This window comes from Galendromus occidentalis, unplaced genomic scaffold (assembly GCF_000255335.2).
Source record: "Galendromus occidentalis unplaced genomic scaffold, Mocc_1.1 scf7180000077488, whole genome shotgun sequence".
NCBI lineage: Eukaryota > Metazoa > Arthropoda > Arachnida > Mesostigmata > Phytoseiidae > Galendromus > Galendromus occidentalis.
In genome coordinates, this window is record NW_003805476.1 from 58678 (window position 1) to 85902 (window position 27225).

At 51.1% G+C, this 27225-nt stretch overlaps 3 protein-coding genes across 3 annotated transcripts in view; 2 read left to right on the forward strand and 1 right to left on the reverse strand.

Moving 5' to 3' along the window:
• LOC100908884 (asparagine synthetase domain-containing protein 1) overlaps positions 1 to 24042 on the forward strand; it is a 40214-nt gene extending 16172 nt beyond the window's left edge. Inside the window, exons 2-7 of the mRNA XM_003746118.3 lie at positions 21750 to 21944; positions 22123 to 22368; positions 22479 to 22627; positions 22733 to 22921; positions 23026 to 23422; positions 23617 to 24042. Coding sequence (XP_003746166.3) covers positions 21816 to 21944; positions 22123 to 22368; positions 22479 to 22627; positions 22733 to 22921; positions 23026 to 23422; positions 23617 to 24042 — 1536 coding nt within the window. The 5' untranslated portion in view covers positions 21750 to 21815. The remainder of the gene's footprint in view (positions 1 to 21749; positions 21945 to 22122; positions 22369 to 22478; positions 22628 to 22732; positions 22922 to 23025; positions 23423 to 23616) is intronic.
• Scamp (secretory carrier membrane protein) lies at positions 18227 to 20546 on the forward strand. Its single transcript, XM_018640590.1, has one exon. It carries the CDS (start codon positions 18386 to 18388, stop codon positions 19433 to 19435), a length of 1050 nt encoding a protein of 349 aa, XP_018496106.1. The 5' UTR covers positions 18227 to 18385; the 3' UTR covers positions 19436 to 20546.
• An 18-nt stretch (positions 24043 to 24060) lies between the features above and the next one.
• LOC100909027 (elongin-B) lies at positions 24061 to 24972 on the reverse strand. Its single transcript, XM_003746039.2, has 2 exons — positions 24768 to 24972; positions 24061 to 24504 (listed from the first exon to the last, which is right to left on the reverse strand). Exons 1-2 carry the CDS (start codon positions 24873 to 24875, stop codon positions 24277 to 24279), a joined length of 336 nt encoding a protein of 111 aa, XP_003746087.1. The 5' UTR covers positions 24876 to 24972; the 3' UTR covers positions 24061 to 24276.
• Positions 24973 to 27225: the final 2253 nt, after the last annotated feature.

Here is a 27225-nt window from a genome sequence, read left to right on the forward strand (position 1 = left end):
GGAATACTACTGGAAGAAAAACGGCCATCGGAAATTAATCCGGGAAAAATCGAATGGTATGGGTTTCATTCACGGTGGAAACGCGAACTCCGACTTCCTCCAGTGTTCGAGCTGGAGCCGGGAGTGCTTTCGTCAGACGGAAGCATTCCGTCAATGCCGTTCGAATATCTCGGTCCGAACAGAAAGTATATCTTCAAAGCGGCACGCCATTGTGGCTCGCAGGAAAAAGTCGGCCGCCCCGGAGAGCGGCAGCAGAAAAAAAATACGTTTCCGTGCTTCGTCTTTTTCGCACATCGCTCGTGGGGAAAAGAGAAACGTAGGCGTTATCTTAATAGCCTTTGTGAAGATGTTCTGAGGCTTCCTCATGAGCAGACACAGGATCTGATCCCGGTCAAGAACTGTAACCACACCGATTAATTCGCGCAACGGCCATTCCGGTTCTAAGAGCAATTTGTGATTGAAGTCTCTCCTTTCTGGGTAGAGACGAGAACGGGCAACGATTAGCGGGGCTGCTGGAAGGCTGGGGAAAAATATCCAACACAGAAGGAGTGAAGCCGTAAAAAAATCTGCAGTTTCCCAATTGGTGCGTCTCACTGGAAGCAGCGAACCGCTCGCATCCAACATGGGGAAGGTTGGAGCAGTTAAACCAGAAATATTCGACGAAACGTTGCCGGCGGGACGCTTCTACACGGCTCATGTCGCCCGAAGTTCCGACTAGCGCTTCCAGCAAGTCGACACACGTCTCCCTTGTTCACGGCTCTCATTTTTTCCACCTCGCATTCATTCTGTTTGACAAATCCCCATGCGAGGAGATCGCTCTTCTCCTCGAACTCGTTATCATTCCAGTCTCGCTTGTGAACAAACCAGCTAGATTCTTGGTCCCTCCGCCAGTCTGGCTTCATTGGAACCATGAGAAATGAGCCAGGTGTCGCTCGGTCGAGCTTGTATAAAATGTTCAATGCGATGCTTCTGCCCGTGCGTGGATGCCGGCCGTCTTCTCGGTGTTTTTTTTCCTTTCCAGAGTTTGCTTGGACCGAAAACTCGGTTTTCTATGGATAGCGAAGCGTAGAACGTTTGCGCTTCCTCATGCCGATGCGCTTGCCGTACCGACTGGGTTTCTACCGATCGGCTCCGTTGATCCACGACTGCTTCTCCTTCTACCATTGCTTGATCTAACGCGGAATCCGTAGCCGTCTCCGTCGCGCAGACCAACATCGCCGTAATCTTCGTAGGTTCCGATGCCGCTGTCTTTGCGGACACCCGCTGTCGCACTGGCTATGACGTTGGCGAATGTTCGTGGCTTTGAGTGAAACTTTGCTTACGTCGGAAATATACGTTGGCTTTCTTGGCGTGAGAAATCCAATTGACTCCCTCGGCGTGACGCGCTTGTCCATCTCGATAGCATCGGACATCCGATCGGATCGCTTTCTTGTAGTGAGACAAAATACATTCGCAAGCTGAATTGAGAGCCGACATCCTCGGACTGATCAGTTTCAGGACGGCTAACGGAGAGACATTAGAGCCGGTCTCCCGCCCATCCGCTCGGAAACCTCTGCTCTTAATGGCAATCCATAATCCTGCACCAAATTATGGTCATCGACCACGACTACTACTGTGGCCAGAGTACGACCGCAGCAACGACGTCAGCTCCGAGCGGATCGAAAGACTAGATGCGCTTCAGATGACGGTGTGCCACGGACGAGTTCCAGACTAATATCGCGGATGGGAAAAAAAGAGTTTCCTCCTTCTGTTCCGAGACGTCAGGCCCGAACGTGGCCGCTAACGGTGCGGTGGAGCTGCCAAGTCTCTGGAAGGGATGGTGGAAATGATGACGGCAGTGGTCATTGGCACGATTCCAGTGTGATAGAGCCGAAATCTTATTCCTCATCCGGATTGTAGATTTGACAGCATCCGAATACAAATTGAAGCGGAGGAAATAAAAAAAGAGTACGCGGCCGTTGACCTCCGGCTTCTTTTTATCCGCTGCTTTTCGACACGCGAACTAATCACCCCTTAATTCAATCTTTCGCGAACCTCCCTGACTTGTGTGCATTGGGAGCGGATGCCGTTACCGATCGGGTTCCGAAAGCTCTCCTGAGCGAAAGTCGAATGACTTCGCGCTTCTCTCTGATTATCTCGAGAAGTTTATGTGATTCCTCATCCATTCGCTCATTTTCTGATCATGTCCTCCTGAATCAATCGGAATGGTTTCGTTCGGCATTCCGGAGGGGGCTTTCAAGGCCCCACACCGGGAAATATCTCGTTTATTTGATTGGACGGGTGCATTCGAGATACCGAGATTGCTGCTCCTGCTCGGGATCGAGACGACGGCGGAATCGTGAAAAGAAAAGTTGCCGACGCAATCGAAGTGACCGTGATTCCACATCAAGGCTTCTCAAAATACGGTAGATCACAGAGAAGAAACTGCCGATGAGGAAGGAGGGAGTGTCAATGGAATTCGACCTTCAAACTTGGTCCCGGTGGCTATATAGAGGCATTTGGTCGCACGTGACACATTCGTTTCTGACACAGGGTGAATGCATTCCGAGTTTCGACTGATTCCACGTCGGCAGTCCTCGGGCACGTCTGGGGAGGGATTTATCAGAGAAACCGTTTCTCGGGAAGTGCAGAGGCTCAGAAATTGCCATCGGAATAGACCGCAATCGGTGCTTTGGAGGTGGGGAGCATTCGAAATGGAGTGGCGGGAGGAACGCCGAGAGAACACCCGTATCAGGTAAAGACCCGTGATTCTCCCGACGCTTGGAGGTATCCCATGCGGGTTAGATGCAGTACTCATAGTATTTCGCAAGAGAAACACAAGAACCTGCAAATTTAATTGACACGCGGAATTTCTCGCTCGGGCGACTCTAGTAATCTGAGGACCGAATGGGAAGAATGGGCATGTCGGCATCGCCATCATTAAGAAATGTTAAACAATGGCGTCAACTTAGCTTGTTATTGTCTGATGCAGGCGTCGAGTTTGCGGGCATTCGTCGGTCTCTATGTCTGTTCAATCCACCGTCTGCTTACCTAAAAGGATGGGAGAGGCTCGTTTAGTTTGTTTGCCTCTGGACAATGACTTCGGCGCCTGCAACTGCTTCGGTAGCAGCAGAGGCGGTAGCATTCTCACACAGCAGCAACAAACATAGAAAACAGACCCTCGTGAAGTAGCGATGTAGACCAGGAAGGAAGAGGGGGCTTTCATTTTATTTAGATTCACTTCTCACGCGACAATGTTGCTTTTGTGATGCTTCCATAATACTCCTACCTTGGGTATGTAATATTTATACATTCGCAGTGACAATTTCTACATACCGCTGCGCTCCTCGCGTCTGCTATCGCGAAAGTTCGGACGCAGCGCTTCTGCGGGAGGATGGTTTGAAATAAGAAAGGTATTCATGAAAATCAAATCCTGCTCAATCAGTACTCAACGTTTCTCCGCGGGTCAATCGAGTCTTCTCTCACCATTGACCGCTGTCCGATCGGAACAGCAGACGTCGAGTCGCAGTAAAAATTCCCTTGATGGAGACGAATGAATCGACCCTTCACGACACAAACATACGGCTCGCCGATGTTCCGAGGGTTGTCAATATACAGAGTTACATTCCGACGTACGGCGACTGGCGAGAGTTGCTCTTCCGGTGCCGCTCCTGATAACGAAGGTTGGTACTTTTAGCAAATAGCTGATATGCACTAGCCTATGCCTCGCGAGCCCGTTCGGCTGGAGAATATACGCCGAGAAGAGGACCTGAAAAAGAAAACGGTGACAGAATTCCGCATGAGAATCGTAGCGGTTTGGTATTTGATATCTATCCGGATATGGCGAGGAACTCTACAACTCATTTACAGCAAGGTGCTGCATGGTGGCTGGTGGCAAATCTGGCGCAGGACTCCTGCACTGCTATTTTCCGCGAGCCTTCGCCGTCCGACTGGAATTGAAGCCACCGCCGCACGACTATCGAAGTAAAGGGAGCCAAGCGCATCTCCAACGCCTAATTTCGCCGGATGTTGACCCTTGGAATTGTACGGATAGCGACCACGGTGTGGCATTCCGCATGCGAATCCTCTCGAAAATGCGCGGAAGTCAAGTTCATGTCGAGACAGCTGCCAGACGAGTCGGATGGATAAAGCTACTTGATTATTCCGCTTTGCTCTTCTAGAACCTGCCTCACCCGAAGCAGCCCATGTGACTGCCGACGTCACTGGAAAGTATCCTACGGGGTATTTTGGTCACCGACACAACGAGAAAGCAAGAAGAAGGAAGAAAGTAAGCTGCAACTAGACTAGCGGGACTTGAGGAGACGGGATCCTCTCTGCTCTCGATGCTCTCTATCATCCGAGCTGGCGTTTTGTCTGCAACAAGATGAATGACTCCGCCTACTGAGAAAACTTGTTACTCATTGCTCACGGATATCAATCCTTGCATTTCTGGAAGGAATTCATGGGATCAACGCTCTGACACACGCCGTCAACCGAATCTGTCTTCTAACAATGCGAATATCCCATCGGCGCGGCGTCATGGTGGTTGACGTATGGTTCTACATACCTCGCTGGAACGCGATTAGTACTTCCGATGAAGAAGAACGTGGAAAAGACACGCTCACAGAAAACAAAGTATTTTTTTCGCGTTTTCAAACATGTGGGCTTTTTCGTGATGATGGTGGTGTTAGTGGCAGCGCTATCGAAGATCTACTCCAGAACGCCCAAAGTACTCCGAATGGTTTTAGGGCGGTGGTGAATTCTCGTATTCGGTTTCGTGACGACAGTGGCGGCGCACTGTCAAGTTTGCGTTGGGCTCGCCGATTTCCAAGAGCATAGCCATGAAAAGTTCGCTGCCCGGGGAAGTCAAACGGTTGAATTTACTGTTTCGACGTATTTTCTAATATCTTTTCCGAAATATAACAACGCGCTCCTGTGAGTCGAATACTTCCACGACGCCCGGTAGGTTTGAATTCTGCGCTGCTGCAGCAAGACTAAGGTCAGCTGGTGGTTCTCTTCGGGTCTCCGGTTAGCAGAGCACAACGAACGATGCACCGACTGAGCAACAAAGCAGAAAGTCGATTCCAAGAACGAAAGGCACGTTAAGCGAGCATCGAGCGAATCCTCGTCGTCGTCAAGGTGGAAGAACCTCCGATCCCAGATCTTGCTCGCCTATTTTACTTCTTCGGAAGAGCGCAGGAAGGGGGGTTCCGTGACGACTTTCTGTGACCGCAGCGGCGTAAAGTCGCTCGTCTGTCATTCAGCCTTCGATCTTTGGTTGTTTGTTCGAGCGTCTGATGAGTCGCACAAACTGCGGAGTTGTCTTTGCCCCGGAATATTGCTCCTGGAGGGATATGTTCGGTGATTTTCGAACGAATATCTTGAACCTTTCGGCTATGTCCATTGTGGCCTTCCTTTGTGCGTCGCGAGCGTTTTCGCTTTCATTTTCATAGACTGGAAGCGCCCGTCACGACTAAATAGGATGTTCGCAATGCATGCGATCGCTTCGACGGTGCTTGTGTCCACAGGGGTCTATTCCGGCGGCCGAGATCCCCATTCCGTGATGATGGGCGGGGGAACCTCCGCATGGCTTCCTCATTTATGGCGATTCCAATGCGAAATGTATTTCCGATCGGGATCGTTCCGCGCTCCATGCTTCGACTTTGAAAACGACGCAAGTGGACTTGCTTCATGTTTCTGGAAACGTCGTGGTCCGTCGTGCTTCACGTCCATCTACGAATAAGGACAGCCCACCTTGAGAAACTCTGATTGAAGTTCCACTGATCTCTGCAGATCTTCAGTACCGATCCCGTTGTTCGACGGGTCGTTTGCTGGGTCTCTTCGGTTGATAGCCGCGGCCGCAGTCCAAAGAGAATCCTTCATCGAGCGAAATCGAGAGAGAATCAACTTTTTGATACGGGGCGTCTCCCAGCTCGCCCATGAGTTATGAGAAATCATCGATTTTCTCACGACAAGGAGAATGCGACCATGTCCCGAGTCATTCACTGGCTTGATGGAGCAGAAACCCATGAGCGTTCCTTCGTTCGGAAACACGGTGGAAGAAAATTTAAATGAGCTGTTGTGATTTTGATCAGCGAAGCGCCTCCGGAAAGTCTTGCACCTCGTGAAGGATGTCTTTGCGCAACTGTAGCCCTTATAGACGACTCGAGCTGTCGGGCTTTGTATTCTGCCGTTTCGGAGCCGCTTCCCGTTTTGATCATCGACACTCGCCATCTCTCACTTCCCGACGGAACCGCTGAGTCCTCTGTCCACGGAGGTTTTTCCTCTGGGAGCGGAAGCTCTGGATCGAGGGTTTTCGCTCCGTTCGCTATCCGTTCGACGGCCAAGTACTGGGAAGATTCTTTCGGAAGCTGAGAGCAAATTTCGACAGCGATTAGCTCGTGGACAATGCTCGCAGATCGTATTTCCCCCTCTCGTCTTATCCCCACAGCATTCTTTGACTTCTGCACGGTGGATCAGGAAAATTCGAGAAGTCTGTCCCCGAATGGGATTGGCTCGGCGACGCTCCGTCTTTTTGTGCGACTGCATCGGCTTCCGTTCACGGCGGATAAATCGAAGCATCAGTCGACACTCGACTGCCATCCAGCCACGGATCGGCCCATCGATCCGTCCATCGCTTGATAGTTCGGTCGACCGACAGCTGGGGCAATTGAAAAATCTGAGACCAAGTGAATCGCTCGTACTTCCTGCATCAGATAACGGCGAGGGAAAAAATATATCGTCTATGGAGAAGATGGAGGAATTCCTCCCCCGGCGAAATATCCTGGCCAGAAGCGGAATATTATCTAACCCGTCACAGGAGTCGGCTTGGATTCGTCGCACGTTTCCTGCTCGCGGATGACGGATGCATTGTTTCAAACTGTCATCGCCGTACATGAGACAATGCTACAGCGATCAATATTTTCTGGCAGTTCTCTGTCGTTCAACTTTGTGTCATAATCGTACATCCGCAAGGACGTTCGCTAGCCACCTTGTTCATGGGCCGGTCGTTTTCTGCGGAGTTCCCTGGGGGCTTTAGGCTAGCTGGCGCTCGGGACTGCAGATGTTCCTTCGAGATAGTCGAGCCGACTTCAACTCACCCAAGGTTCTCGCGTGGATTGACGACGGCGTGCTGTCGGGGCCTGGCTCGGTTTCGGAGCTCTGATTGTACCCGTGAATGGCGGAATACATTCTGCGAGACCTTACAGAGGCGCTACGTCTGGCTTTCCGTATCATATTATGCCTGCCGAATTCTTAATCGAATCTTACACGGATACGTCCTAGCTATACAAATATGCAAGCAGATGATACCTACGATCGACTCGACCGTGTATCGTATGCGTCAGCGAATTTCGATACCTTTCTTCGGAACAGAGAATACGCCGAAAAGATGAAACCGTTAGACTTTCGAAATTTCGCCTCCGCCCTGGCTCGCACTGGGTTTTGCCCCGTTTGCGACGCGACGGTCACCGGAGTTTCGCTATTTCGATATCAGCTCGTCGGAGCCCCTCGAGTTCTCTCTTCAAAGATCTCCTATATTTCAAAACCAGAAGGAAAGACTTCTGGAAATGTAGCGATCTCCAGTCGCATTCCACGTCGGTACGGGATCGATCATGGGACGTATTCTGTGGATATCTTCCCAGTTCAGCGAGGTTCCCTCGGATTGCGCCTATGAAGCGCTTGTAGTCATCAAGTAATTGTTTATTCTGGATGCGGCTCCGTGCAACTATTGTATCCATTTCCGAGAGGCTCCGGGAGCAGCTCCGAAGAATGCGCCGTTTTGACTAATCGGATCATTACGAATGGGGATAGGAGCTATTGAAGGAGGGCGATTCTCGATGCGATGGAACCAGAAGCAGAGGAGAACGATACTGCGTGGCGTTGCGTCTGCTTTCGCCGTCTTGCTCAATTCTGGCCCGAGTTCTGCTGGCCCTAATGACGTCGGGACCACTTGCCAGCCAAGAACCCGTTGCGCCGGAGACGACTAGATCGGCAAACTTTAACGGATCGAACTATATGAGCGCCAAAAGCAGACCAAACGACTTCCTTCCGAGACCACTTGCGTTCACAGAAACCTCTTTGCACGCCTGAATATCAGACTGTTCTTTCGAAGATTTGTCCAGTCGATGGTAGCGGTCCTCGAGGAGAACCCTGTCCGTCAGAATTTATATTCAAGCCTTTGTATTTTCTTGGTCCGACTCGGGCAGTCTTTCGGACGTTTTATCGTCAACGTTTCATTTTTATTGAACGTATTGTCAGATCGTAACAACAAAAGACGACGCTGCGGTCACGCAAGGAGAATATTGTACATCACGCGAGGAATCCAAAAGCAGAACGTTCAGATTTTTGAATGAATGCCGTACAGCGTGCTACGGAAACATTCCTCCGGTTTGTCTCACTCTGCAAATATTTTCGCGAACCTATCAATACTCCATCTCTTGGGACAAAGGAGCTGCTTGTCGATTCAAGACCTCGGCTGTGTCCCGTGGCACATGATCTCCGGAATCCAGCGAGACCGGATGAAGTTGCGATTTTTTCGAACAAGCCTTTCTCCCTCTGGAAGCTTATCCGATATAGCCGAAGCTTCAGGAATATGGGCGAATGCCCCAGCTCCCATGAAAGAAAGCGAAATTTTCCCGAGGAGAGGCTAGCTAAAAGAGGACCGTTCTCCTGAGTGACTCGAGAAACTGATCCGAGAGATCACGGAGGAAATCAAGGCTTTTGAGGCATCTTCGCTGCTCCGACGGCTATGCTTATGAGCGAAGTGGCTCTGCTCAGCTATCTTACATAAATTGAGGTCATCAAGATGGCCAAGTGCCAACTGTCGACTGCCAGCGCTGCGCGATGGCTCCCAGATCGCATCATGGGTCAACGAGCATCGCCATATTTTTCGGCGACAATTCCAGTCGTCGATAGGAGAGTTTTTTTTTACTTTCGTTATGCCACCAATCCTCAGTCGGGCGTGGTCCTTCAGTTCCACCGCGACCTTTGCCAGATATATCTATTCGGCATATTTAATTCCTTATTTCTAGGCTCGGGCTCTCCGCTCAGCGTCTCGTCCTCTGATCCGATGTTACATGTGAAGGATTCTTCGGGTTTATTGTATTATGAGAACGCAGATACCGAAACCCACTCGGGCTTCGGACCCGCTCGACTCATGGTGGCTAAGCTTCGGAAGCGGGCTCCCGAAGTCTGAAGATGTTGCCAATCCGAAGTCATCCGGTCCGCTGATCGTGACTCCGACAAGTATATAAGGCTTCTTTTTCCTTTCATCGTTGAAGAGGTTTCCCAAGCTGGCATCATATTCCGCGAGAATGGGTGAACGCTGATAGCTGTCGAGGAGAATTTCGTCTTTCACTGTGCCATACCCCGTCGACCGTAGAGCGTTCGAAGTGAAGCAAGTTGAAGTGACTGTGGAACTTTAGAAAGTCATTACCTCGCAAAGTTTCAACAATGGCGAATAAACAAAGCTTTGAAAATTGTCGCACTCACTGGAAGCCGGATGAAAGTCAAGGGCCTGGTTATGAGGCAACTTCGACGAGTAGGACGATTTGAAAGGCCATATGATACGGATATTCTACGAGCAGACGAACGAACGAATGAACGAGGGCGGAGAAAGGAGTCAACTTGGAACGGCTGCTTCCTTCAGCTCGACGTTGCTGGGCTCTTCGAGAAGATTAGAGGGATTGAGCGATCCATGAGAAGAGCAAAAATGTTAGGGGAAGCGAATCCGCCACGCAGTTTCCGGTTGGAGCTCGGCCGCTTGATGAGGAGTCACAGCTCCGACGAGCACCCCATGGATCGGCTGAGGGGGTTTCTCACAATCTTCATGCAACCGTCGCAAGCGCGATATTCAGCCCGCTCCCGAATAAGACAGAAGAGCAGCTGCAGAAAAGGAAGCAGGATCATCCGTCGAGAGGAAAAGCGATCTGTCTTTTTTTCCCGAAAAGCAAGAGCGCCGGAAGTAGTGGGCGTAGAGTTGTTTCTGCTGGCCCTTCCGTCAGCAGTAAGAAGTTTCTTCGTGTGGTCAGAACACGCGAACAGCGGCCGTCACTGCTCCCGGGAGAAGCCCGAGACGAAGAAGAAGCCGTGCCAAGAGCAGCAGCGAGAGAAGGCAAGCAAAAAAAGAAGACTGAGGCCCTCCCTTCAGAAGCTCTGGACGCCGTGGCCTCATTCGTGGCAGCGAGGAATCAGAACAAGACGGTGCGCTACCACAACTCGTTGGCCTACCGAGCCTGGCACGGCAGGCGAAAAAACGCTCAAGTCTATTAGAAGATTTATTGAAATGGTTGGGATTCCTCGCAACTCACTGGGCTGAAACCCGCGCAGACATCTATAAGGGCGACCAGGGGAAACATATGGCTATCTTGCTTGGAACACGTTGCTTCAACGATGATTGTTCCTCCCCGAAGCGAAACCGACTTCGAAATCGCTCGATAGCCATCTCTCCTGACTAATTTGCGACGGATTACCGGGTCAGCTTTGAGGGGAACTGATTGCTCTAGTTCGTCCGGGCTCATTGCGGTCAGGCTCTTGAACGATCCTCTCGAGTTTTTCCTCTCTCCAACAAGATCCATGGAAGGGAAGCGCACAAAACACACCCAAGTTTCGACCGGAGTTCACGGGAGAAGGCCGAGACGAAACCCAGTCGAGAATACTTACCGGAAAAATCCGGCGGATATTCGCGGGCGTCATCACGAGGAAGATCCGAGAAGCAGAGGGAGTTTTCGGATCGATTAAGGAAATCTCTTCTAGCGTCTTCTAGAGACAGTATGGGCAAGAGGGGACCGCCTTTCAAAGAACGTTCGGATCACCTAATGGGAACAGAAAACTCGCCCATTCGAACTAGTGGTCTCCCGTGGGAAAAGCAGAATATCGTTGATTCTGCGTCAGAGACTCGGGAAATGAAATGTTGCCAAGAGATCCAGAATTCAAAATTCAACATGCAATTTTCTGCCCAGGAAATGAGTTCACGCTGCCCCTATCTTGTCAGTGACACGAAACTTGAACGACCGAGGAATAAGAAAGGAGACACATGTCAGCGTGGAACTCGCAGATTCAAATTGTTCCATATCAAAGTGATGTGGAATCGTGCCAACGACCACATCTGCTTCTGCTTGCGCCGAGACGTCTCAGGAAGGGCTCCGGATCCATTTGATTCCCGTCGGGCCTTCGAGATCGTCACGGTAAACAGCAACGCAATTGGTGGGCTCGATTTCCGATCGACCCTACGGGAGTTTCACTGGTGAAGGTTCGAGAGTACGGTACCGTTAAGTCTTGAGAGAATCTCGCGGATCTCCGCGAGCTCTCGTGGCGTTCCTTGCGAGACCACATCCAGAGCCGCAGGAAATCGTCGCTGATGAAGGATGCCGCTCAACATCGATTTGAATAGCTCTCTCTCCTGAAATTTGGTCTCGGCTCCGGAAGTTTTAATTTCGTTCTCCGGAACCAAAAGTGTGATATTGGCGAGTGAACCGCGCGAGTTCCGCGCATCTCATCGGAGCACACAGTGACTTTCCAGTTCTCGATAGCTTCTGGCCCTAGGCGTTAATTCCTGAACATCCCGGAGGATCTCCACGAGAACGCGCGGCATTCTCATACCTTCCGACGCGAGATGGTCGCAGCCTGAGCCGTTGTCTACGCATAGTGGATGACAGACGGGAGAAAATTTTATCGGTGTCAGTCACGAGTCACGAGGCTTTCCGAGTTCTCAATCCGTGACGTTGACGACGTCCAGTTCCATTCGCTCGCTCATTCGCGGCTCTGTCCGTTCCTTGATTTGAAAGTGAAACCGAAGCGTGGGTGGGACTCTTCTACGTCAAGAGAAATACTTCGGAAGACCCTGATGCATTAACGGTCTCCGTGATGTGCGTGATGTGCTTCGTGGAAGCTCGCGTGGAAAACGCATCCGAACAAGTCGACGCGCACCGGGTTGACGTCGCGTCCAGAATGCTCTTCTCGCAAGCCTCACTGCATACTTTCGCTTCTTGTGATATCTGCACCGCATATTCCGACCGCATTCAGTCGCGGGTTTTCCTCGATGAATCACTCCGTAAAGCCTGAAGGTCAGATTTTCGATTTTACGGAAACGTCGCCTAGACCCGTTTTTGGTTTCCTCGAGAGCTATCGTCAGTGGAAGCGGGTCCGGTCCCTGACTCTGTCTGTAACTCCGAACCGAGCGTCCCTGTCGTCGACCGATCCTGCCTCCGGAAAATGGGCTCATCGATGGTCTACCCTTCTTTGAACGTCGGCGAAGCCCTGATGGAAGAAAAATTCTTGCGCCAGAATCCGATGGTACACCCCCCATCTGTGGATGGATCATTCCCGAATTGTTTTTTCTTTCGTTTTGTTTGCACCTGGAAACACTCCGAAAATACGAACGATGCGATGGAAGAGAAACATCTGTTTGACATCACTCGGCCAAGCTGACACTTGTAGGGAGACATACAGGATCTTCCTCGACAATGCCAGCGCTGCCGATGTTGTCAATGACATCAAGTCTTGTCGCTCGGTGGCTCCCTCTGTCTGGCAGAGGGCGAAGCTCGGTGCGGAATTGCCCGCAGATGCCTTCGAGTTGTTCTTCTACGCTACATTACACACTTGGTTCACGGTGAAGGGCACCATGAACTGATGAAATCGTCGCACTCGATCATTGAGACTAGCACAGAAACTTTGAAACATATATCTTCGCCAAGTATCATCAGGGATTCCATCGAGGACGATCGTTCGGTATGCAGGAAGGTATGAACGACTGCGGGAATCACTCGCAATGCCGTTGTGCGTACCGATTGGCCTGACGGAAGTATTTTTCCTCGAAGAAACGTCAAGCAACGTCGGTTCACAGATTTTCAGGCGAAGGGTGATGTTCCGGCGCGAATGAGCTCCATTTCTATCGCTGACCAACCGAGGAGCTTCGAACGTTCTTGAGCTCCGAGCAACACTGATGATTTCATCTTAACCGATGACGCCATAGATCAAGAAACAAGCCCGGGCAGAACGTTTACGTTTGGGGAATTCTTCAACCCATCTGATTGACCGCGCGGAATATGAATAAGAGGTAAATGTTGTGTTTTCGCGGTCTGCGATGCCTATAGCCCGTGATCGATTACTGACAAGTCGGGAGTCAAGAAAAGCTATTCCGGTAGGAAACCGGATTCCGAAGAAGCGTGATAGTCACCACAGAATTCGTGCTCAGAAGCGTGTCAACTGGATTTTCTGCTCACCGCCATTATCGAACGGAAACCCGTTCCTGGACTGTTATACGATGTTTCAGAGCGAAACTCGCGAGCGCTCCTTCGCGACGGAACATTGATCCGATAATCGCACCTAATCCTTGTTTGTGCGTTCAGAGAGAAGTCATAACTCGTGGTCGGAACAATGTTCCAGTCTTCGTGAAGCATCCCTCATCAGAATAATTGGAATCATTCGTCTTCGTATGGTTCACTTATTCAGTCGCCTCGTCGATGTTATTCGAGGTTGGCCTTCAGTTGTTTGAGCTGAATCGGCCCCTATCTATCTGGGCAGGCGTCCGGAGTCGTTGGGACTGCCGCCGGGACTCGGAAGAGCTCGGAAACCAAATATCGTCTCCTATGTGCAGAGCCTCCGAAGGATGCAGGGGTCGCAGCGAAGTGTTTGATTAGTTTTCGATAATCCTGTTCTTCGATGTTCTCGACGGACACTGTTCCAGTCCATGATGAATCGTGAGCACGGATTTCCGACAGTATTCATCTCAAGCCTGTAGATTCACGCTGACTTGACCGCTTGTCTCTTTAATGTGAATGAGCAATACTGTGTTCACGATTTTCGATCATTCCACAGAAAACATACATTAATTCCTTCGTGGAGATACCGCACTACTGATGAGCCAAACGGTACCGCCGTGAAGTAGCGGCGGGCATGCTCGTACACGGACATTTCGCAAGCGTAGAATTCGTTTCGTGCGCTGTGTGGTCTAACGTTTCTGCATCTGCGATACGCCCGCATCAGCGCTCATGCGAGAAGAACCCTCGATGACTTTCGTGGTCTCCGAGCGAATCTCTCGATGATCCCATATCAGATATCTCGACAAGGGCCATTGATTCTCCAGGTCGGCGAAGAAAGGATCCAACGAGGATGTGATTAGGCGAATTTTTCTGTCTTCCGTTGATGGGGCTTTCCGCTGATCTCATTAAAATTCTCGAAGTGCCGCTTGGGCCACCCCCACCCGGACGCTCGCACATTACCTCACGGTGAGGATCACGCCTCCGTAGTGCGTCTTAGCGCCATCATCCTTCAATGCGGACAGCGGCTGGAGCGAGGCCTTCTCCTGATACGGTCTTCGGGTATTGTTCCCGGCGCCGTAGCGGATCGTCTCGGTTGAAAGTACTGTTGTACGCTCTTTCAAGTGGCAAAATGTTTCACTACACTGCCGCGGCATCCGTCAGCTGAGGCATCTTCACAGAGGAATCCGAAGGTTGTGTCCACTTCTGAGAATTTCACGCGTGACCAACAACTTTCTGTGCGGCGACTGCGAAGCGACCTGCTATTTACGCTCGACAACGTAACAATAATGGAGCCACACGGCCAGGGGTTTTCTATTTTGGGGCTCGTTCTTCCCTGGGTACCTGGCAAGTGCCGTATGCCCCGGCGTCCGCCTCACTTCAGTTTTGAGAGGACGGAAGACCAGTGGACAGAAGAGGGGAACAATGTGAACTTTCACCACGGAAACACTCCTCGCTATCGAATGATCGCTCACTAGGAAGTTACGGGTGAAAAATTATTTTGCCGTTGCTCCTCTCTCAACAGAATGCCGGTCGGATGGGAACATCCCTGAAAGCAAAATCTGCGGTGTCTTTCAAGTGACAAGGTGGTACTAATTTACTCTTAATTCGGTGTCTTATCTCCACGGTTCTTGATAGCCCCGAGCGCCCGTCCATCCGCGAGGCAGATAGACGAGCTACGCAGGACTCCCCTCAGCAAGCTCTTCGATGACTATCATCGACTTTCAGACGAAGTTTCGTAGCCGCAAAGCGGAGTACTGCTGAGTGAGTCCTATCGGCTCGGTCATCGAATTCTATTTCTCAGAATTTCTCGCTGCTGATAGAACTTGAAGTCCTCAAATGGAGATCTGAGCGAATTCTCTGTTTGATCGAGCATAGAAGAACCAATCAGTTCTCAAGTATTTGCTCATTCTTCTCGAAGGACTATCCCAACACTATTTGAAGTATGTTTCCGTGAGGCAAGCCCGACAATAGCGCGCGAAAAACCTTCGGTCGGGAGAAAAGCTCTGGGCGATTGGTGATTTCGAGCGAAGACAATAGACTAACCAGAGCACGACGCAGAGAATAACTTCCCCTGGAGGAGAAGATTCCGCTGTTGGGAAAACTGCCGCGGAAGAGCTCAAAACTCAGGCGACACAGACCAGGGAGTTTCAATTGGTTTTGAAATTCTGATATCTAATGCCTCCATCTAGTTCTTATTCCGAACCATACCTGACTCCGTCTATTCAGGTATATCGTTGCTGCAACAAGCTGCTACCACCTGTCGACTTTAGTCACTAGTTCTGTGACAAAACGGACGTCTTCATGTAGCGATACTTCTCGCAATCAGGACCAATAGACTCAAAGAACGGATGGACGAGCGAATGAGACGCTAGAGACCCACTGCCCGTAAGAAACCTCCTCAATCTCTCTACTCGGGAGCAGAGCGATATTCAGTCGCTGCTACGATGGGAACGCGGAGGTTTGCGCCGGCAAGCGTACGACGCGACGAGACTTGGTCAGTCGATTCACCTATTGGAATCCCCCGATCGGATGGTGATAGCTCGAATTTGTTAACAACCAGCCGCTCCTCTTCAAATAAAGCTCAAACATCGCCCGCTAGGCGTTGTAGTCGTCTACGTCGCGAGCTTGAGGAGGGAGACGCTCCGGGTGCTGGACGGTGAGTGAGCCGTCAAGGGAACGGTCATGTGTCACCGTCAAGGAAAATGCGGAGTCGATATAGTTTCCCCGAAATCATCCTGCTGTCCGGATCGATGTACGCTAGTGGAACGGCGCGCCGTCGACGCCGCCTTATTCGTGCCAGAGTTGCTCGATTGAAGCCGAATGCACAATCTATTGATAGATTTCTCCCCGATTTCATTGGGGAGCTCCACCACGTAGCCGGTCGCGATGATTCGGTTTGAGCTGGATGTCGAACCTCCCGCCACGAGCAGGTGGAAAGTTCCCGCAAGCTTTTTACGTCTCAGTGACTTCTCAAGCGACTCATTCGGTTTCGGGACAAATGTAACGACTAGGAGAGTTTCCTGTCTGCGACTGTATCTGCTGCTGATATTCATCGACAAGGTCGGTCCGAGTACTCCCCCGCGTCTTACACAGCAGACCGATTCTATTCGAGAGAATCTCGAGGATGAAGGATGCTCGAAACACTTGGAAAAGCAGAGATATTTCTCATTTTTCTCGACCTTTTAAGGCATGTACCTGGATAAAACTGTCAATCGACTCGTGGGCTCCCTCCTGTGTCTTGGGGAAACAGGCGCGGAATGACTTCGGCCAGAAATCCCGCTGCCGGAAAATCACGAAGGGCGTTCCGATCAAGACGGTGGACAGAAAACGATTCTCTCCGGTCCCAGAAGTCACCCTGAAGATTCAAATAGCGGCGCATGATCTCATCCCCGATCGAATAAACTCCTCGACCGAGACGGTTTCCCGAGAGAGAATTCCGGAGTTTCTCCCGGCAGGCGGAAAGCGGCTCGTTTGCGGGGCTCTTGTAATGTTCCGATATGGGGAGATCCGAGGAGGAAACTCACCAAGGTGGATGACACTATACGAGTTTGGACGCGAGCGCTCATGAGTCGTCATCTCTCGGCCCATAACGTCTTCCTTGGGCTGGTCTCGATTCCCCGGGAAACGAAAGTTCATTGTTAGAAGAGCCATGAGGGGTCCGTAGGAACTAGGCCATTCTTTACAACTAGACAATTACTTTTCGCAATGAACGCTTGAAGCGTCCGAGATCCGGAAGCCCGCACATCTTGAACAGAAAATCGAGAAGGAGAAAAGTAGTCCACGCAGCTGATAATGGCAGAGCCCCGTGGGGCTGTTGGCGCCGTCACTCCTCCGGGAGCATTCCTCGACTTATTATTCCTGCGTGAATTACTCCCTTTCTGTTTCGCGTTCGGCTCGCGAAAGGCTGTGCTCGGATCTCTTTAAACTCCGGACGATGAGGAATTCATCTTGGCTGTAATTGCTATGATAATCAGTGGCGTCTCCGCGTATCGTCCAAAACCAGTGGTCTAATTACAACGAGGCGTCAATCGACGCTACGGGCGAGCATCGACTTTCGACAAGCTGGACGAAGTGAATTAATGCTTTCCCCAGCATACAGGAGAAGTGCGATAGCGCTCTTTCGCGACGGAATTCCAGCGAGTCTATTTATCGGCTGTTCTGATTCTCGTCAGCCCGCCAGCGCGTCCTTGGAACCCACCACGGAATTTGCATCGGGGCATACGTACACCGACAGACCAACATCTCGTCGCCGTCTAACATGATAGGAGCCGCCAAAGGGGTGGAAGTACTCTGTCGCTCGTGTTTTCGTTTTCTTCTCGTCCAAAGTCCTAGGATTCGGACGCCGTGAGACTTCCTGAGCCGTGAGACCGTCGGGACGATTCACCCCGTTTTCGGAAAAATTCAACCAGGGCTGTCTTATCTAGCAGAACACGGTTTCGGAAGCTCTACCCGCTGTAAAGCCGATGGCGGACGACTTCGATAGTCACAGAAGAGTCATAGACCGACGAATGAATCAGGTCGTGATCAATGATCTTGTAACATGAGAAATGGTACATTCCATATCGCAGAGCAGTTTCTCGCATGCTCTCTGATCCGAGGAAATGCGAACTCGGATTGGGGAACAGCTCTCCGAGGCTTCCTTCTGGTTTCTCGAGTTCTTCGAGATCACATAACACGGTCGCCGCGGGGCTCGGACGATGCGGCCAGAAAAGTTCTCTCGAACGGTTCGGAGCGACCTTAATCAGAAAACGAGGGTGTCGAAACCCCGACGAGGACCCGACACTCAATCGAGCTATCGAAACAGAGCCTCGAGCGACGGAAAACGGGAGGCGACAGCGTTTTCCGTCAAGAGACTCATGCCCGCTTCGGAGGATGATCTCGCTCGCGCCTCCGCCCACTTGATTTTCGCGGGCTCTCCGTTCTCGCGCCGAAATTCAAAAAGACGCCGTCAAAGTCGTCTGCTCGCGGTGAGTCAATACAGATACGTTCCGAACCAACAGCAGCCGCATTAGCAACTCCAAGAACAACTGTCATGGTTGTGATGTGTTGATCAAGGAAACGACCGAGAGCCGAGAGCATCTGCTGAACTCTGAACCGAGTGTTTACCGTTGACTGTCACCTCAAGCGACTCGAACTTCTCCAGCATGTCAAATTTCGACGACAACCCGTTCGCAGATCCTCAAGCAGCGAGCCCATTCAGCGACCCGGCTATCCAACGGGCCACCCAGCAGGCCCCCACAGGAAACTTGGGCATCGACGAATACAATCCCTTCGAAAACCCCGTCGCTCCCTCCAACGGGGCATCGACCGGAGCTCAGCTGCCCCCCGACCCCGCGAAAAGACAACAGGGTCAAGCGGCAACAAAGCCGAGTCTGCCAGCTGTCATGCAGCCCTTATCGGATCCTGCTCAAAAGGCCAAAGTCACCGCGGAAGAGCTCCAGAAACGTCAAGAGGAGCTCGACAGACGTGCCGCGGAACTCGAAGCTCGGGAAGAGGCGCTCCGCAGCGGAGGTTTCACCGTCAAGCAACACAACTGGCCGCCTCTGCCCTCTTTCTGTCCAGTGAAACCATGTTTCTACCAAGATATAAGTGTCGACATACCTACAGAGTTCCAGACGACCGTTCGGACCATGTACTATCTGTGGGGTTTCTACGCGCTGCTTCTCCTAGTGAATATTTTTGGGGCCGTGATGTTGTTCCATTTCGACAGTTCGAAGCTCGATGTGATGGCCGGCTCGATCGTATCGTTCGTGCTCTACGTGCCGTTAGCGTTCGTAGGGTGGTTCCGACCCATCTACCGCGCGTTCCGGAGCGACTCGTCGTTGAACTTCATGGTATTCTTCCTCGTCTTCACGGTGCAGGTTATCCTATCGATCGTCTCCACGACAGGCGTCGCTGATTACGGCGCCATCGGAGTCTTCACCGCGATTGGAGCTTTCGGCACCAGCAAATTCCTGGGAGTGTTGCTCTCGATTATCGCGGCTTGCCAGGGTCTCTTCGCGCTCGCTTGTTTCGTCATGTTGATGCGCATCCACCGTTTGTACAGAGGGACAACAGCTAGTTTCTCGAACGCCCAGGCCGAATTCGCTTCCGGAATCATGCGAAACGAACGCGTACAGCAGGCCGCGGCCAACATCGCCGCCGACGCCGCCCGTCAAACCGTCCAAAACCAATTTTCTGGTAGCCGTTATTGACCTATGGAGTAAAGTCGTCGAGCTCTGATTTCATTCCAATCTCGACGCACCGGCCATTTGGAAAAATTTCAAACGGAGATTCGAAGAGCTGTACAAAGTTAATTAAGCAAGTGTTACCCACCCCCTGCATATCGAACGCAAGGCTTTTCGTCCATTCCCTGCGACCGCCTGGGACCTGCATGCCTGACCGCTTTTTATGTCCCTCTGTCAGCGAATCATACAGCGCGCATGCATATGAGCGCTTTAATGCGTCTGTCTAGCGGTGCAACGAGGAAAAAACAGCAAAAAAGAACGATTTCTCTCCCTTCGTGTCATCTGTTGCGGGACAGTCGAAGATCTGCGAGGAGATACGGCGATACCTCCTTTGTGATATTTCTCTCCGAACTTCTCAACTTTGATATCGTCGCTCGTCCTAATCAACTAACGCCGAGAAAGGTTTCACTTCCTTGAGCTCAGCGCTTCGCGGATTCGGATTTCGCGGAACCTCCTCAAAGACAATCACTCGATTCGATTGAAGGCAACTCGACTGCTGGCTGGAACTGAAGAAATCTTTGGCTTTGGAGCGCTCTCGAGTAATCCAATCGTCTTTTAGGTCTTAGAAATCGGCGGAAGGAGATTATCGGCATCTCTCTAGACACCTATCGCTGGGAGTTCAGGTTTGACATCCTTGGGAGAAGATGGGCCCAAGCTGGCCGGCTCCACGTGGAACCTTTCAAATGTTCAATAAACAACTCTTAATCTCTTCCCGCCTTGAGGCAAAACGACTGCGGAGACCGGAAGTAGGAGTAAGAACGCGAAGATCCCATGTGAGATGTGAGACAAAGCTTTATCCGTCACGGTCATTGCGAATAGTGAACCTTGAATGGTAGGACCCAGTTCATGGCAGGCGGTCCGAGCATGAGCTAAACAGTAATTCTATTATCATGAGGACTTCGACTGGGCCTGCCGGGTTGGTTCCGTTACCCTTGCCACCAATGAACCCTCGTCATTACTATCTAGCCAGGTCTCGATGCTCAGGAGGTTTTGATGACGTTGATGACTTATCATCGTATAAGTGTATTATACCGGGAGTCCTTCGCCAAAATGGAGAAGATCCGGAAACAATTCATCAGGTTCCATTTTTTAAAAGAAGTGATCTCCGCACGGCTGCACTTTTGAAATCCAGACGGCCAGCGAGTGGATTGAGAACGGACCCCGGACGTAGTTTTTCCCGAATGTATTAGTGTCAAGTCATGATAAACATGTAGCGTGATCAATAAAAATCGAGCCGTCAAAAACAAGGAAATACAGCGATTTCTTCGACCAGACGTTCGGCGAATGAAGGGAGGGATCGGTTCCTTCCTTCTCTCTCTGATCCCTAGTTTTCGTGGTCTCTAGGTTCAGCTATGGACTTGGTGGGCGTTCGCTTGTCCGTATGCAATGACTCACTGCAGTTAAGTTCATCGGCAGTCAACGTGATGCCCGTGGAGAGTAAAACGTAGTGAGAGAAAAAAATTGTCTGATCGAGATTCGGCGATTGAGCCATCAGATCCGTCGAGTATCTCGCGGGTCGTGGATAACAATGTTCCTCGGGCAGGATAGATCACCCTCGAGATCCCTTGATCTCGACGTATGGAACAAGTTGGTAGATACACCCCTCTGTAGCGTCGCGTCGATCAGCTGCTCCATCAAGTCGAACGCCGTGTGGAAGCTCGCATTCAGCTCAGGAATATGAAAGCGTGTCAAGAGTCAACAGGAAACACTCAGCTCACAATCGAACCGGAGAAGCTTGTCGTGGGAGAGTCAATTGACAGTTTTCCTCGCTGATTGCTTGATTGGTCGCCGTTTCGACCTGCGCTTATGTGCATGTGTGATGACTGGAATTCGATAGATCGTCTTGATCCACCGCTCTAGAGGATCCTTCTGAATATCAGTCGGACGATGAAACCGAAAGAGTTTACTCCTCGGAAGAGTTCCTCCTTGAGGACCGTTTAATTCCAAATGGGCCAGGAAGAGAAAACCTCAGACGAGCCGCGGTGACTTTCGGATCTGTGGAGTACCGCTACAGCAACGCTTTGGGTATCAGTCGGTTCCGAGTCTTCCTGTAAGGATCGAACAATTGACGTGATCTCGATTTGGGTAGCCGCTGATCTAGATGGATGATCCGCGCTCTAATATCAGTCTTATATATACCACTCTCTGCGGTCAACGATCGATGCTCGACAAGAGATACCAAGAACATTCGCAACTCGCTCCCTTCGATTCCGATTCTCGAGACTCCGAATTTTCATCGAGATGCTCCAATAAAATCGGTCATAAAAGTTCCTCATTCCAGGATGATGCTACTGTTCTACTGCTGAAGCGCCGAGGACCTGACTCCTGGTCGACATTATGCCTGGACATGGATTCCACGTCGCTGACTTTTCACGCCGCAGTTTTAAGTTTGAGAGGTGACGGCTCGGACTCTCAACCGCACCAGAGCGAAGAGGGCCTCCTTTGTTTCAACGGGGAAATATACGAGGGTCTCGAGGTATTTGCTATTTTTCACTGCTGACTCTCGCCAGGTGGGATAAGCACCGCTCGTGCCGATTCCCTGCAGCAATCAAAAACTAGTGCAGGTGAAGCTCAGGCTGCATTTTGCCTTCGGGATGAACGGTGTCCTCGATACTTTCTCTCCAGGTTATCTAAGCGATTCCGATTCATTGCAGTCGACATCGCCTGAGCAGTCAGACTCTCGAGCGCTTTTCCGAGCCTTGCAAGAAACTCACTCGCTCGAGGGCATTGTTCAGATCATTGGTAGTCTGAGGGGACCGTGGGCACTGTCCTACTTCTGCTCAAGAACAGGAAAACTTCTGTTCGGCAGAGATGTGTTCGGTCGGAGATGCCTGCTTGTGCGGAAGACCTGTTGTGGATTTCAACTTACATCGGTGGCGTGTCCGGAAAGCTCGTCAAAGGTTTGTTCTCGGACATTATCGCTCAGACCACAAGAGGAGCTCGCCTCCCATCGCCCGACACCGTCGACTTCGGGACCTCATCAGAATCTTTTTATTGCGGCCACCCGCAGTTCTGGGAAGAGATTCCCGTCCGTGGGATCTACGTGTACGATGTGAACGACTCGTCTCTCTCCCTACTGGAATGGGACCACTCTCCGACGGGCGAGCTGTTCCATAGCTTCGTTCCTTGCAGTACCCTCGAAGACGTTCAGTTGCTTGAGTAAGTATCAAGATTCGTCATGGAAATCGAATTGTGTTCTCAAGTGATCACTGATTACGGGGAGGATTCGACACTAATCTCCTGATATTATTTCCTCTCGTTCAGGCTGAAGATCGCATGCCCTATTCGAGTACCTCTGAATCGTAGTCTCGGAAACCTAGAGCTAATGGACGACGATCTGGCGCAACAACTCGATTCATTGACTGAAAAATTCGGAGACGCGGTCGAGAGTCTCGGCGTGACTTTTCGGCGAGCTGTGGTCACCCGCATCGAAAAAATTTCGGATCGACATCGGTTGGTATCGTTCCCCCCTCGAAGGTTTCATCTTGGGCGCTGGTGACGGAATGAAATCATCCCCCATTTCTACCGGCTCTGACACTAAACGAACTACTTTGTAGGGACCTGCCAATCGGAATTCTCTTTTCTGGAGGAATCGATTCTGTGCTCATAGCAGCCTTCGCTGTGCAAACTTACCCTGAGAAGAAATTCGATCTCATCAATGTCGCCTTCGAACACAAAGATTCCGACGGCGTTGCATCGTATCAATCACCGGATCGTCAATCGAGTATCGCGGCTTTCGAAGAGCTTCGAGTTTTAGGTGGTCAACTCAGGTTGATATGCGTCGATATACCGCATGGAGAGGTCGAATCAGCCAAGCTCGATGGTCACATTCCAAGTTTGATTTATCCAATGAACTCCGTCTTGGACGAATCCATCGGTTTCGCGCTGTGGTTCGCCGCGAGAGGCGAAGGCTACGATTTCCACACCAAGGACCCTCATCGAAGCCTCTGCAAGGTTTGTGCACTGATGGGAACTGCTGCCAAACTGGAGGGCATTCAGTGAAAGTGATGGAGATGGAACATTCCCCCGGATCGCATTTCCCTTTCTGGGTATCTCCACGACCTTGAACGGCTGAATCGTCGGTCTCCCCCAGTGGCAGGGGGGCGTAGGACGGATTTCCTGAACACTCAGTCTGGAATTATTTTCAGGTCCTCCTCGTAGGGATGGGCGCCGACGAGCAGCTAGGTGGCTATTCGCGTCACGCAGCGAGTTTCAAAGAACGCGACTGGACCGTTCTCCTAGATTGTATCGCCCGAGATATCGACAGGATCTCGTGGAGGAACATGGGCCGAGACGACCGCGTCATAGGAGACCTCAGCAGGGAAGTGCGGACCCCTTTCCTCGACGAGAACCTTGTCGCCTATTTGAACTCATTGCCGATATCATTGAAGATGCAGCTCCACCAGAATCATGGGGCAGGGAAGAAACTTATTTTGAGGCTGCTCGCCCATTCCATGGGCCTCAAGCAGACAGCGTTGCGATCCAAGAGAGCTATGCAGTTCGGATCGAGATTCGTTAATTCGTATAATAAGAAGAGAAAGGGTCATGAATCCTATCAGAGATCGTCCGAATAAAGACACAGTCAAGAGAGGAACAACAGTGCAATTTCATCGGTGCTTAAAATACACTCTCTAAACAGGGGGAGAACGACAAGGCTTCGACGAAGAGTCGAATTAGAGATGAGCGCTCGTCACGCTTGTTTGACTGAACAGCATTATTGATCGTGACCGATTCGGGGATCGACCCGAGGCTTCCCGTTGCCCTGAACGATCCGATGGCTGGCTTGAGATTGAGCTAGCTCGAAACAGTCAGGAACAGGTCATTTCGACATTCGCTTCCTGACCTTTCATTACGTCCGGAGATTCGGACGGCCACGAGAGGGGAGCGATATCCAACGCTTCGGGACCGATCGCCAAGCCGAAGCCTGCAGGGCAGTGGGGTCCGGTCCTGCTTCCGGAGATACCGAGAGCGACGAGTGTTTGGTCGTTATCCACCTCTGTCTGACCGATGTACAGTCGCTGTTCCTCTGGAGCGCACTGGAAGGGAGGAGACGCTCAGTTCGATTCCGTCGCCGCTCCCACGGTCCGGCTCCATCCTCATACCTTCTCGGCACACCTTCTCGGACTAATGGGGATCGAACGATCGTCCATAAAATAATCACGAATCGCTTTCCTTCGCGAGGGTCACTCGATGTGCATGGAATCATCTCGAGAATTCCCCCCGGCAGCTCTCCCGCAGCGACGGGGGTTCTCTCGACCACAGGCTGCGCAAAATCATGGAAATTTCGGATTGAACTGACCTTGAGAATTCCCTGAATCATCAATTTGAGCCCATGGATCGTGGCATCTTCACTGACTTCGAGGAACAGCGTAGTTTTCTTCCTCATGATCATGACAGAAACATCCATTACCGGACGTTCGAAGAGATCTTTAGAAGTCGGGGAATTAGTCCTGAGAAACTCGACGTATTTCAAGGTCCGAGTTGCGTCCACCGAGTCGTTTCGAAATTGATTGGCAGGAACATTCAAATGTTCACATCTCCCGCTGTTCAAGATCCCGGCTCTCCGAAGAGAGAGTGATGGCGGGAGGAGAGATACAGCGGGCTTGCCGAGCACTGCCATGAATGCCAATAACAACTGCGCACAGCTGACTCCAGCTACAAGCCGCTGGAAGTGGAAAGTTCAGAGACCGCGGGCAACAAGATCCCGGCGAAATGCAATGGGACACGAAATTTCTTAGCGATTCCATCGTTTGCGAGGGAGGCAGAAGGCCCTTGGGAGACCTCGCGCTCCTCAGGAACGACGAAGGACGCACAGAATGGAAACCCAATGATGCTCTCTAGAGATTGGTTCGGGGTCCTTGACGCTTGCCATACGCTCGGGATGGTGAAATGAATGGGAGCATCGAGTTCGGGGGAATTTCAACACCCGGCGGAGTTTCGAGAAGCTTTTCGAGAAACCTTGACGCAGCTATGAGAACAATGGGGACGACACTCCTCCGGATGAACAATTGTTGGGGCTGTAAGTCAGAGATGCCGCGATGCGACTCGTGCTTCGCTCGTGAAGCGCCGACGTCAAAGGAATACATAGATATACGGCGGCAGGAACCAAGATATCTTGATGGAAATTAAAGAATGAATGGGATGAAGCTTTTTTTCATGGGAAGGGATGCATCCTTCCGAGAACGGATGGTGGAGCTGCTCAGCCCAGAGCAAGACGACTACGTCATTGGCCGCAATGTCTTTCTTCCACAATTTATCGTTCATATCTTGTGTTCTGTGAACAGTATGGCCTCTGCTCTCGGCTAGACCAGTGTTTCCTGATAAGTCTCCCCGATGGCGGCTCTCGGACGCCGCGGAATTCCCATGCCTGTCTCGGAATTTTCCTTGCGCCGCTCATCTAGGCGAGCCCTCCGCAGATTGCGTCGAGTACGCCAAATCTCTATGGAAACCAGGCCGGAGTGCGATGCAGACCTTCAAAGTTACATGAGAATCGTGTTCGTCCTGGAGAGACGATCAAATCGCTGTACTATCATCTAAACATCTAAAATAAAATGTATGTATGTCTGTCATGGTCGCATATGCTTTCACACCCCGCTTCCGATAGGTCTGATTCGCTTGGATTAAGAGCGCGTCGTATCGGGTAAGGAAATTTGCGCGGAGTCCCCACCTGAGCCACCATCAACTCTGATGAGCGGGCAAACGAAGAAGTCGCAGCACATTTCAGCCAACATTTCCAAATGAATGAATTCAATCGATGACAGGGAATTTTTTTTCTCACTGGTGTGTTGGGGCCCGGAAATCACCAAAGTCATACTTCGTCGCTGACTTCGAGAGAATGGGTGGGAGACACAGCTGAGGTCTAGGGGGCAGAGAGATGTGCCCTAAAGAGATCTTTCCAAAACCGTAAAGCAATCCGAAATCCATCGGGCGAGAGTCGAGCTATGGGCATTTCCGTGGGATCGCGAAAATGTCTCATCTTACAGTGAACACCCTTTTTTCATGAGTTGTTTGATCAAGGGTTCCTCTAAGGCCTCACGAGGGGGTTGTTGCACTGGAATCGTATTGTCTTCCAGGTATCATTCCTGAAAGATGTCTTCGTATTCCCTTGTCAGACTCCCGGGTTGGCTAGTTCGCTCTGCGGCCAATCGCTTGAGGCCTGTTTCTGCTGAAAGCACCGTGTCTGACTATTTGTCCATGACTTGGAAACTCAGATGGTGTCTTCCTTCCTCATCGATGACTCCGATTGTTGCGGATCCCATGATTGTTTGGCGGCTCTTTCGTACATTCTCAGGCTGACTCGATTCTCCTTGGGACTGGAATTTTGTAGCGCCGTCTTTCCCTTCCCTGGATATGCAGATGCTTATGAGGTAATTTTTTCACTGGTTCGAGGCCAAGGGTATGTGGGACGTATATTTGTTCGTCTTTGGATTTCCCGCCGGCGTTATATCCCGCGTTGTTTCGGTGTCGTTGGGGAGGAAAGATGTTGGCGCTCTCTGCGGCCGGTCGCTCCTGGATGTCTCCGATCGGTCTTCCCATTACCTTCGAACATCTCTTGGATTCTCAACGCTCCTTGGGCGTGCAGATTTTCGTGATCTTCCCAAAGGATGCCTCCTGCGCCTTGGCTCCATCGATTCCGAAGATGGGTGTGATCAAGATGTAGCTCAGAACTTCTACATTTATGTATTTCCGAGCTCGAAGAAGCACTTCTTCACCTGCTCGTTGACTCTTTCGTGGAAGTATTTCGCAGTCTCTTCGAT